This window comes from Nelumbo nucifera, chromosome 4 (assembly GCF_055504915.1).
Source record: "Nelumbo nucifera cultivar China Antique chromosome 4, China Antique-T2T, whole genome shotgun sequence".
NCBI classification, from domain to species: Eukaryota; Viridiplantae; Streptophyta; class Magnoliopsida; order Proteales; family Nelumbonaceae; genus Nelumbo; species Nelumbo nucifera.
In genome coordinates, this window is record NC_142652.1 from 89,614,026 (window position 1) to 89,626,917 (window position 12,892).

Below are 12,892 nucleotides of genomic sequence, written 5' to 3' on the forward strand. Positions count from 1 at the left end.
TTGAAATATTCTAATTTAATTTTTTATGGGTTCATCGTGAAGTGTGGGCAAGAACCACCACTGCACACTAAAAACTAAAAATAATAGTGCTAAAACTGAACTGGCCTTAACACTTTAGAGTCTAGCAGATAAAGTACATTTGACAAAATGGTGGATATAAATCAAGCCAACCCAAACCCAAATTGAAAAAGTTGATGATGAATTATGGCTAAATCAAGGTTTTTTTAGGCTATTTTATTATATGTAATTTTATTAATACTTTAAGTGTGTACTTGCTTTGTACGTGACAATTCTAAATGACGATAATGATAATAACAATGTATTCAAAATTTTTTATAAACTTTATATATTTTTTATTTTTTGTTTTTTATGTTTTTATTATCAATTATATGCATAATGAAAAATCCAAAACTGATTACATAAAATGCCTTATCCAAATATGTGATAATCGAATCAAGTTGTGAAGTTTCAAGTATCATTGGCAGGCCTACCTGTTTGGTTAGACTCTTCTTTTTGTAATGTTTTATATTTTTGGTGTATCTTTTTATGTTCATTATCAAAAAAAAATTGTAAGATTTAAATAGAGGGAATTGAATGAGGTTTAAACCTCATAGTTAAATATGAAATAAATTAAAAAATGATTATTTTAGTTAAAAGAAAGTTTCACAGTTTTATTCATATTTTTAATAGTAGTGTAAATATAGAATTATAGATGTGTTCAATTTTTCTATATTTTTTTTGTATTTCTGTGTGTAAAAATAAATTTGATATGTTACACTTACGTTGTGTTTAATATGAAAAAGTATATAATATTATACATGTGCCTTTTTTTTTGCAAAACTTATGTATTTTTTTATTTTTTTATTTTATATTTCATTATTTATTTATGACATTAAAGAATAACACATTTGGCCCAAAGGTTGAACTATTAATCTTTGTCGTACAGTAAAATAATTTAATTTTTGATCACTTATAAATTATGTATTTGATTTTACATTGTCAATAGAAATAATTTTTGTTTATTACACTTTTTTTTTAATTTGATTAATAAAAATATCATAAATGTGTCTATTTTTTCTACACCTTTATAAATTTGTATATTTATATTTTAAAAGTTTCAATACTTAACTATGACTTCATAAACTGATCAATTTGATTTGGGTAGTTGAATTACTTAGCCACCACTTTGATAAAATAATGGTTTTTGTTTTTTAGTCCGTTTTGAAATATATGGGTTTATATTGTTAAAAGTATTGAAATGGATCTAATTAGTAGCATTTATTATTGAAAAATAATTTAATTTATGATTTAATAAGATAAAATGAGAGTTATTAAGTAAGGGGATTAAATGAGGATAATTAATTTATTAACGACTATTCAATACGATTGCAATTCGAAGAAAAAATACGATTGGTATCCGAATTTGATTCGAAGCCAAATGCAAATCTCCTTTAACCATTGTTTTAAAAGGCTCTTGTGGCAAAGCCAAATACTTAAGCCTCGAAGCGAGGCTAGGAAAAATGGTATGGCTTCAATAGCCCCGGATGCCACCAACATGGCTTAGGCCTTGAGTTGTTTGAGGCCTACACCTTTGGGTCTTTGGCCTCAAAATGTCTAAGGCTTAGGCCTTAGCTATTCAAAATGCTAATGTGGAATATGAAGGTTTACATAGGGGCAAGCATAAAATAAAGACAAAAAAAAAGCATTATATTGTATGTATTGGTGTAATGAGCAAATAAATAAAATACAAATAACAAAAACTTGCATATAAGATGTGAAAGAAAATAAATTGCTTTATTATTCATGCTTTATTCTTACCCATTTGCCCATTTATCTCATATTTGATATATATATATTTTTTTATTTTAAAACACATGCATCATATAGATGGTCACTCTTCACTAATGCATAATAGTGAAAGAAAGGAAATAGGAATGTGTTGTTCTTAAAACAATGTTGGTTCATATCCCTAGATTGAAAAGTTTGACTTCTATCTAGGAAAAAATAAAAAAATAGGGAAAAAAAACTAATTTGGTAAGATTCTAACCCAAATTGTAGTGTCTCTTCGGGGTACCAATACCCATTTTTACAATAATTTTTAAAATATTTTTAATAATCTCTATATATATATTATTAAAACAAGGAACTCTAGAAAATTTCTCATTTTTTAAATTTTTTATTTTTTAATTCCATGTCAGTTTTGAAACAACCAATAAGATGCACTTTCCTAGTAACCTAAATGATCACTTCATCTAAAATTTTTCCTAAACTACCTCCCCCACTTTCTCCAAAATTACCTCTAATTTAGTAGAGAGTTTCTCTCCTATTTTATCTCTAATTCCTATTTATTCTCTCCCCTATTTTTTATCTATATATCTAAATAAAGTTTAGATTAAAAAAATAAGAATTATTTAAACATTCTAACAAAACTATAAAATAACTTTAAAATATTTATTAAAAACACAAAAAATAATTTTACATTTTTACAAAAATATATCACGAAATTATACACTAACAATTTAAATTATGTTTTTTCTGGATTATTAAGTTAAATATTTTTCAAATATTAAAAATATGTAATAGATTTATATAAATAAAATTCAAATAACAAAAAATTTTGAATATTTTATAAATTATTTAAATATTTAAATAACTAAGTATTTATCATAACTATATTTTAAATAGTTAAAATAATGAAATTACGTAACAAATTGAAAAACTTTCTTCAAAGTAACAATAGTATAAATTATGATTTTATGGATAATTAAATCCAATAAATAATTAGTATTTTAAGGTTTAAATATTTAAATAACAAAATATTTAATATAACTAGATTGTAAATAGTTAAACTAATGAAATTATGTAATAAAACTAAAAATTCTGAAAAGTGGAAAATAATTATAACATAATATTGAAAATAACTAATTTCACTTATATCAAGTAAAAATTTGAGAGAATAACTTTCAAAAAATTGATATTTATTAATAATAATTTTAAACTCTTAATTTGTATTTATTATATAATTATATACGCTAAAATTAATAGTTATTTTATTTCAGTAATTATTTATTTTTTTTTGTGATAAATGTATTTTCAATGACTATGTATAAATCTATTTTGTTTTGCTATTTAACAGAAAAATGTAATAATTATTGGAGATTAAACAACTATTATTAAATTTTTTAAATTTAATTTATTGTTTTTTGTAATAGATGTATTTTCAATGATCATGTATAAATTTATTTTGTTTTTCTATTTAACAAAAATCTTTCAATAATTGTTGGACATTAAAATACTATTATTGAAGCTTTTAAATTTAATTTATTGTTTTTTGTGATAAATGTATTTTCAATGATTATGTATAAATTTATTTTGTTTTGTTATTTAACAAAAAACTTTCAATAATTATTGGAGATTAAACTTCTGTTATTGAAAATTTTAAATTTAATTTATTGTACTTATTGTCTTTTTGTTATAACTTATTGATTAATATTTATTAGAGATTAAACTATTTGAAATTATACTATTCATTGACTAAGTTAGTATATTTTTAGTACTTATTGTATTTTTGTAATTTTTGTATTTTTGTCATTATCAATATATTTTTCAATAATTGTGTATTTTTGCTATAAATTTTTAATAATTATTGGAGATTAAACTGTTATTATTTATCAGATATGAGACTATTAATTTAGTTAAAATTATGAGTGTTAATGAGTTGGTTTGATTTGGTCCCATGCTGTTTGGCCAGGCAAATTGACTTGGTCAGGTTGGAGAATTGGTTAGATGAAACCGATTGACCTTTTGTGAAAAACCGACATACTCAAGTTGTATCGGTTTGGGTCATTTTTTGTTGGTTTGGTCAGTTGGTTCAAAAGATTTAAACTTAAAAATTAATTTGATTTTAAAAATCACAATGGAATTATTAAAAAAATAAATTTTAAAAATAGATTTATGATAACAAAGCATTTTAGATTAAGAAATATGAGAAATTTCCCACTTTTCCATATTAAAAATTATATTTAAAAAATATATGCCAAAGTGAAACTAATCCAACTTGGTCGAATTGGGAAATTTTTGAACCAAAGCCAACTTAAAATACTAGAAAACCGACCAATTCAAGTCGAGTTGATCGGGTTGGTCGGTTTCATCAGTTTGATGAATAAAACTAACTAAAATTAATTATTGTTATTTTGTATTGTAAAAAAATTATTAAAAGTAGTATTTAAAATATGAATAATTATTAAATATTTAAAAAATTGAAAATATAAAACAATAATATACTCTTATGTGTTTCTGTTAGGGTCATTTAGTAGAACACACCTTATATTTTTACATATTTACTTAAACCCGTTTTATTAGTTTTCATTTTATTAAAACATCTCATATATTTTACAACCTGTTTATTTAATCAACCTTTCATTAAGGAGTGTTTGTTTTGCCATTAGGCCTATGATTTTTTATTCCAAAATACCGTTAGCATTTTTTTTTTTTGTATAGAAAACAAAATTGACCAAATACAATTAATAGAGTGGTTGCCCATGTCTTATTAAGGGCAAAAATAGTATTTTTATTTTATTTTTAATTAAATTTATTTAAATGAACATTAGGACCAACACTACCATTTTCCACTTTCATATAATGGAAGATTGATTAAATTCATTGCAAATTATAAGTGTGTTTTAGTAAAATGCTAATAATAAGGTAGATTTTAGTAAATCCATGAAACTATAACAGATGTTTTAATAAATGACCATTCCTATTAATCTTAAAAAAATCCCGATGCATTGCATTGGTCCCTGCTAATTAATCTTAAAAAAACTATAAAAAATGCATCATTAAAAGTAGCGTTAGTCAATACATCCCCTTTAGCATATTGGATACTCAATATTATCCATTTTAGCCATATGAGATTCTGAAAATATGTTTTATTGTTCATATCATTTTGTTTTATTTTTTGGCTCAACGCTTAAGCCTCAACGCTTAAGCCTTAACGGTTTAACATACTGGCGGAAGTTACTGTATTCTTTATCTCCGACGGTCCGCTAACCCTGTGATAACGGCAATTTACCTACGCTGGAGTGTGAATGTGAACCGCATGCGCTATCAGTATAAGAAAAGTTCACATTGCTTCGAGCATGTCAGTCCAACCAAAGAAGTTCGATCAGAAAACAAAGCAAGTAACATAGACAGAAGCTTGGAGAATACAGTATCCGAATATACTGTAACGAAGATTATTCAGAAATTTGATGGAGTCATCCGCTCACCGTCGCCTGAAAGCACTTCAAAGTCATCTAATCTCCACTTCCGGCGACTCTCGGTCGCGGCTTCGGACGAACGAGACTGCTGGGGAGTTCGTCTCTGGTAACTCTTCTATGCGTTGCGTTTATTGACATCGTATAATTTTCTCTTTGTCGAAGTTCCAATTGTGAAATTCAGACTTTGAATCGAGAATTTTGATGAGTTGAATTGAAACATTCTGGTTATTGTCTCTATTCTTAAAGCTAGGGTTCCTGCAAAAATCGGGTTATATTAGTACGCGGTCAGTCGTTTTTCAAGGAAAACAAAGCTCTATTGATGCAAACAAACAGCGGGGGGGGGGGGGGGGGGGAAGAGACCTGACCCTCAAAAGTACATCAGGAGCAAGAAATTGCTCTATATACCAGCAAAAGAAATATAAAATATATTTTTTTCTGAAGTATATCGGGGGTGATAACCTTGTTTTCCTTATCCACCTTCGAACTTGGATCATATCCAGGATGTTTTTTACCGTCATTTTTTTCTTTACTTTCACCAACTGTTATCGATTCACTAAACCCTCACCATTTCGTTTAATGCAAGGTTTAAAGTATGGAAACACGGTGTGTGTATTTGAAACAAATATAGATATTTCAATAAATCATAAAAATACATCAATAACACTAAATATAAGACATCAATAGGTATATGTACAAAAAAATGATATATTTGATTGGGTTTTATGATGAATACAAGAATGCATTTAAATGGTACATTCAAATTTAACCAAGTATCTAACTATCATGTTTACACTTGATATTTCACATTTGAATTCATATTTCTTGCTTCTAAGAGGCTACCAAGGTTCAAAGTATTGATACGATACGAGTTTCGGCCGTATCATATCGGCACTTAGAAACGGCCGAAACTCTTGTTTTTTTTTTAGTTTTTTATTTTCAAAATTTGGTTTTTTGGGAAGCTTTTAGCATGCTTTTTAGTATTAAAAAAAATTGGGGGTCCGAAACCCCTGGAAACAGGCGTTTCGTATCGTATCGTTTTCAAAAGATACGATACGAAACGCCTGATACGGGGCGTATCGTATCGATACTTTGAATCATGGAGGCTACAATGAAAGAATTTAATATTCTAGATCCCTACACTAGAAATCATTCACAAGAATGAAAGTAATAACTCTTTTGGTATTCAAATGGTTATTTTTTAATTGTTTTTACTTTAAAATAAATAAAAAATAAACATTAATTTTTTGACATAAAATTGTGTGGGTTTATGGTATATCCATTTCTACTTCTTAATTAAAAAGAAATCCTAAAATTGTATCATCATATCATATTTAATATTTCAGTTTCTTTCTTTATGTAATTTTATCTAGTTTTCAAATTTCATTAAAAAAAATCAATGCTTAATTATCCCACCTAACCATAAAACATACATTTGTACAACCTCTAAATGAATATATAATTAATAATTATTTCTTATTAAAATAATTACTATTTTTTAATTTCAAAAATTTCAAAAATATTGAAGATGAAATTTCAATTGCTCTATGGATATTAAAGATCATCCATATATCCAAGGTTCAAAGTATCGATACGATATGAGTTCCGGTCGTATCATATCGACACTTAGAAACGGCAAAACTTTATTTTTTTTTTAGTTTTTTCTTCAAATTTTGGTTTTTTGGGAAGCTTTTAGCATGCTTTTTATTATAAAAAAAATTGGGGGTCCAAAACACCTGGAAACAGGCGTTTCGAACTGTACCATTTTCAAAAGATACGATATGATACGCCCGATACGGGGCGTATCGTATCGATACTTTGAACCATGCATATATCTACAACACACTCAATCCTTATGGCCATATCACAAGAAAATATAAATAATTATTTTTATTATATAATTCAAAACATTACAAAAAAATAAAAGAAAATATTGAAGGAGAAATTTCAATTGTTCTATGGTCCTATGGATATGATAGATTACCTATAGATCTATAACATACTCAATCTTTATGGGCAAATTTATATATATATATATATATATATATATATCTTTTTTGGTTATTTTATATTTCCAAATTTCTTCAAAAAAGTCCATAAACCTACACATAACACCAGAAAATCTATGATTTTCAACACAAGAAGTGTAGATCAACATATGTTTAACCATTCTCAAGCATTCAAAAAAAAAAAAAAAAGAAATCACAATATATTTCGAGAGAAGTTGAAAAAAGAACTTTTTTTTGCAATATTTTCCAAAATTTTAAAAATCTTCACAAAATTTGATGATTGACTTGTTTTTTTTTTTGAAAATATCACAATCTTAGAGGCTTTTGGGGGTAAAAAAGGGCTTCTTTTGGGAGTTAAAAGCCTTCTTACCCCTATATATATATTCCATTTCCACCCTTTAGGAATCATAGCTATCCATTGATATAGGGTGATATGGTGGAAAAATTAAACAACCAATTCTTATTGTTCCCCCTATCAGTTATTCAAAGATACGATATGATTTGTCCTTATCAGGCATATTGTGTCGAAATTTTAAACCATGGGCTAATGTTCTTCGTATGAGTGTCTACAACTCCCGTATTCATTGTTGGCATGATCCACTAAAGAGATCTTGCAATGTCCTATCTCCATGTCATCCAAGCTTCATTGATTTATTATGGTGATAAAGAATTTCAACCTTTTATACCATCCGTATATGACATCTCGCCATCTTGACAACTTCATCTTGAGCTTCACATTCATTCTTAGATTCCATATTGGAATTTCTTCCAGTGTCATTCCCTCCATTCTTTTGAGCCATATCTGGAACCTACAAAGATTGAGATTTCGGATTTGAAATTGTTTCTTCTTCTATAATAGTGCAATCCTTTTTAGGTAAAACATCAAACACCCTTTCCTCTATATCTTTCCCTTGATCCAAAGGTTCCTCCAAAGATTATGCTTCATGAGAGGCTGGGTATCTTTAACAACATCTTTAGCACCCTTCTCTATAGGCTCACTCGAAGCTAATGTTTCTCCCTCAATCAGTTGAATCGGCCTACCATTGGAGTCATGATCAAAGGATTTCACCTTACCACCAATTGGTTGAAAAATCATCACTATGTTCTTGGATTGTACCCTTGTATCTTCTTTTTGGGTTGTATTCTTCTCCACTACACCATCGGTTTTCATTGGGTCTTTCTTTTTCTCCTTGGTTGTGCATTCACTCTCATGCCCTTGTTTGAAACAATGAATGCAATATTTTGGCAAGTCTTCATAGACTATATGTTGCCTAAACCCTCTTTACGAATTCCAATCCAGATTCTCGAAGGATTTTCGTGTAGAAGATCCACTTCCACACAAACCCTGGCTGCTGAAGTCCGAATCATATTCAAAGTTTTTGATGATCTTTTATTTGTGGTATTGCTGCTACTTTGTTACTCTTTTGATTTGGTTGGGCTGTGCTCTCTATCATATTGGAAGAATATAGTAATGATACTTTCTTTTATCATTACTTTGCTGAGCAGATATTTATGGCGTGGTAGTTCTTTTCTACTTTGAACTAGAAAGCTTTTTACTCTCTGTTGCCTTTTATGAGAGAGAGAAAATTTAAGGGATTTTCTCTTTTTACTGATAAAAAAATTAAAGGGTTTTGATACACTTTTTCATGGAGAGTTGCTGTTTGTGAATCATATTGGATTTTTTATAGAATTTCCACTTCAATGGTGTATGTATATGTTGGGATCTGTCCTATACAGAGCCATAAATCTCTCGTATTTTCCCTTCTTCTTTTTCATTGTGCTTCTTTCTCTCTTTTTTCTTTGGTTTTGCGATTATCGTATAGGCCTATTAGTTCTCTTATCATCTCTGACACACATGCTGTTAGCATTTTTTTAAAAAATTATGTTCAATTATTGTCTAGTTTTTGGAGGATTTCTCTGAGTTGGTGATCTTTGTCGCTCCTTGTTATTCTTATTTGTAGAGTATCCTTGAAATTATTGACATTTAATGATGCAGTAGTATTTAATGCATGAGACACAGGAGGATCATGTAACTCCTCAATTAATGAGATTAAAGAGGGTTATTACTTATTAGGAGGCCATTAAATCTTCAAACATAACCTTTCTTGGGGAGATGAAGGGATTTGTATCTGGTCATATTTAGAGGAATATTCATAGAATTTATTGGGGGAATGAAAGGTCATGAGTTACTTCAAATCCATAGTTAAAATTTCTCTAAGCTAATGGTTAGGATTGATTGCTAGGCCTTGGCTCCTACATTAAATACCCCTCCCCATATAGTGTAAAGGCATCCAAAATTTGAGTTGAAAATTTTCCTTGAGTAGCTTTAGAGCTCTCCTATCTCTTTCTCCTCTACTCTAGCTTTTGGAGTTGGTGAAGTGAAGCCCAGGGCTTTGTTGAGTGAGTGTGGTTGTCTTGTGATTTCCCTTCTTTCTACCGAATAAGAAAAAGACACCCCCCAAATATGAAAAAGAAGCTTTACAGAGTACCACACCTTACAACCCAAAATGCCAAATTAATTAAACACAAAATACTTTCTTTGAAAATCCTTTTAAAATTGTTGTAAGGTGCTTTTAATTATGTGTTTTAGGCACAGGGGGTCTTTCTGTAATTTTTTCTGTTCTCAGGGACCTCTTTGTAATATTTATTTTTATTAATATAAAAGAGAGTTGACAAATCCAAACTGTAATCAGTCCAATTCTTGATGCAATTTAATGAAGAAAAAATACCAAAGAAGAGAAGAAGAAAGAAAGAAAGAAAGAAAGAAGAGAGAAGAGAAAGATGAGAGAAAGAGTGATGGCCTTAGTTGCCGCCCCACTCAGCTATTTATAATAACATCAAAATATAAGATGTCAATTACATTAATGCCCCTACTGCTTACATAAGCAAATAACTAATAAAACTAAAATTGCTAACAGCAGCCTAACAACAAATATAAAGTGGAAACTAACTAACAACAGCAGTGGGGACCACAATAAATAAAATAACAGCAATATAACAACACTAATTATTGCTCTCCATCTCTACACTCTCCCTCAAGTTGGGAATAGATATTTTTTATTCCCAACTTGCGTAAATCTGTTTCCAACTTAGCCCTTGTAACTGTCTTGGTGAAGAGATCAGCAAGCTGCATATTAGAGGCAATATATGGAAGACACACTTCTTGAGAGGCAACTCTCTCTATGATAAAGTGTTGATCCACCTCAATATGTTTAGTTCTGTCATGCTCTACCAGATTGTGGGCAATGTTAATAGTAGTCTAATTATCACAATATAGCATCAGAGGCTTCTCATAAGCAATTCCCAGTTCCTCAAACAAGGACCTCAATCATAATACTTCAGCCACACCATGTGCCATAGATCTGTATTCTGCTTCAACACTAGAATGCACTGCAACATTTTGTTTCTTATTCCTCCAAGAGACAAGGTTGCCTCCTACAAAGGCACAATACCTAGAAGTAGACCTCCTGTCAGCAACACACCAAACCCAATAAGCATTTGTGTAGACTTCTATCTTTACGTGACCATTATTTTTGAAGAGTATGCCTCTACCTCGACATCTCTTCAGGTAAGCAAGGATTCTCTCAATTGTAAGAAGGTGAGTGGTTTTGGGAGAACGCATGTACTGGTTAACTACATTGACTGCATAAGAAATGTCTAGTCGGGCAAGGCAAAGATAAAATAGTTTCCTAACCAACCTTTGAAACATAACCTTGTCTTTAAGGGGCTCTCCACCTTTGGTTCTAATCTTGTGGTTTTGTTCAATGGGTGTGTTAACTGGTTTAACGCCTAGCTTTCCAGTTTCCTCCAGAAGATCAAGAACATACTTCCTTTGGGAGACAAAAATCCCATGTTTGGATTGGGCTACTTCAATACCCAAGAAATAATGTAGTTCTCCCAAGTCTTTGACTTCAAATTCTTGGTGAAGTAGTTGTTTGAGAGAGTCAATCTCATGGGTATCACTCCTTGTCACCACAATATCATCCACATAAGTAGCAAGTAGAGTCTAGGAGGAGTCTGTTTTTTTAATGAAAAGAGTGTAATCTGATTGGGCTTGGGCATAGCCGAATTTTCCAAGAGCTAGTCTAGATCTATCAAACCATGCTCTTGGTGATTATTTCAGTCCATATAAGGCTTTATTCAACCAGCAAACCTTCTTCCCTACTTCTATATTGTAGAATCTAGGAGGTAACTCCATGTATACCTCCTCTTGCAGATCACCATTGAGGAAGGCATTTTTAACATCCATTTGGAACAATGGCCATGAGAAATTTGCTGTAATGGACAACAAAACTTTGATAGTGTTCATCTTGGCTACCGGTGCAAAAATCTCCAAGTAGTCTATGCCATAAGTCTGTGTAAACCCCTTTGCAACTACTCTGGCCTTATACCTCTCAACAGAGCCATCAACATTATGTTTCACTGTAAACACCCATCTAAATCCAACCAATTTCTTCCCTTTTGGCTGATTAACTAATTCCCATGTTTTGTTTTTGAGAAGAGCATCCATTTCTACTTTCATGGCGTCCTTCCACTCTGGTATTGACAAGGCTTCTTGCACTGTCATTGGAATGGGAATAGCAGAGATAGATGCTAAAAAGGACTTATAGGATGGAGACAAGGTTCAAAGTATTGATATGATACGAGTTTCGACTGTATCTCGTATTGGCACTTAGAAACGACCGAAGCTCTATTTTTTTTTAGTTTTTTTTTTCAAATTTTGGTTTTTTGGGAAGCTTTTAGCATGCTTTTTATTATTAAAAAAATTGGAGGAATTTCAGACCGTATCATTTTCAAAATATACGATACGATACATCCGATACGAGGCATATCGTATCGATACTTTGAACCATGGATGGAGACAAATGGTCATAAGTCAAAAACTGGGAAATACAATGTGCTGTAGATGAAATACAGTGGCGTTTCCCTTTGTGGACAATAATTGGAAGATTAGGATCATCCAAAGGAGGTGAAGGCTCAGTAATGGGAGGCATCTCATTAGGCTCAGTGATGGGAGGTATCTCTTATGTAGTAGGATGTGAGGGAGCTGTGGTACCTGGATCTGGAGCTGTAGAGGAAACTATAGTTGGCCTAGATTGTTGAGGACCGAAATCAACTTGTCTCCACCACCTATGAAACACCCTCAACTCCTTACACTTGTGGCAACCCTCCTCATTACACTCCCCTTTAGTGATTGGGACAGATAAAGGAATTTCTGATGTGGGTGTGGGTGAACCCATCTCTCTACTCTTCCCCTGAGAAGAAACTCTATGATAGTAGGGAACATCCTCAAAGAAGGTCACATCCATAGAAACAAACAATTTCCTAGAAGTAGGTTCATAGCAGCAATTATCCCTTTTGATTTTGTGCATACTCAAGAAATATGCATTTGGAAGCTTTAGGGTCAAACTTAGAACGATGAGGCCCAAGAATCTGAACAAAACAAGTACATTCAAAGGTTTTAAGGGGAACAGTGAACAAGTCCTTATCGGGATATAAGAGGCTGAATGGAATTTTCATGTCTAGGACTCGAGAAGGAACCCTGTTGATGAGGTACACGGTTGTATGGGTAGCATCCCCCTAGAAACATATAGGAACATTGGAGTTTAGCATAATGCTTCTACCTAC

The 12,892-nt window shown here is 30.7% G+C and overlaps 1 protein-coding gene across 3 annotated transcripts in view; it reads left to right on the forward strand.

The window, feature by feature from the left end:
• The first annotated feature begins 4,981 nt into the window (after positions 1-4,981).
• The window catches only part of LOC104612087 (long chain acyl-CoA synthetase 7, peroxisomal), a 117,060-nt gene continuing 109,149 nt past the window's right edge, over positions 4,982-12,892 (forward strand). For 2 of the 3 annotated variants that reach the window (XR_016085130.1, XM_010279405.3), the window contains exon 1: positions 4,982-5,364. Coding sequence is in view for 1 of the 3 variants with exons in the window: in XM_010279405.3 (XP_010277707.2) it covers positions 5,250-5,364 (115 nt within the window). In the remaining 2 variants the exon portion in view is untranslated. The remainder of the gene's footprint in view (positions 5,365-12,892) is intronic. The other variant, XM_088902393.1, reaches the window with a different exon arrangement.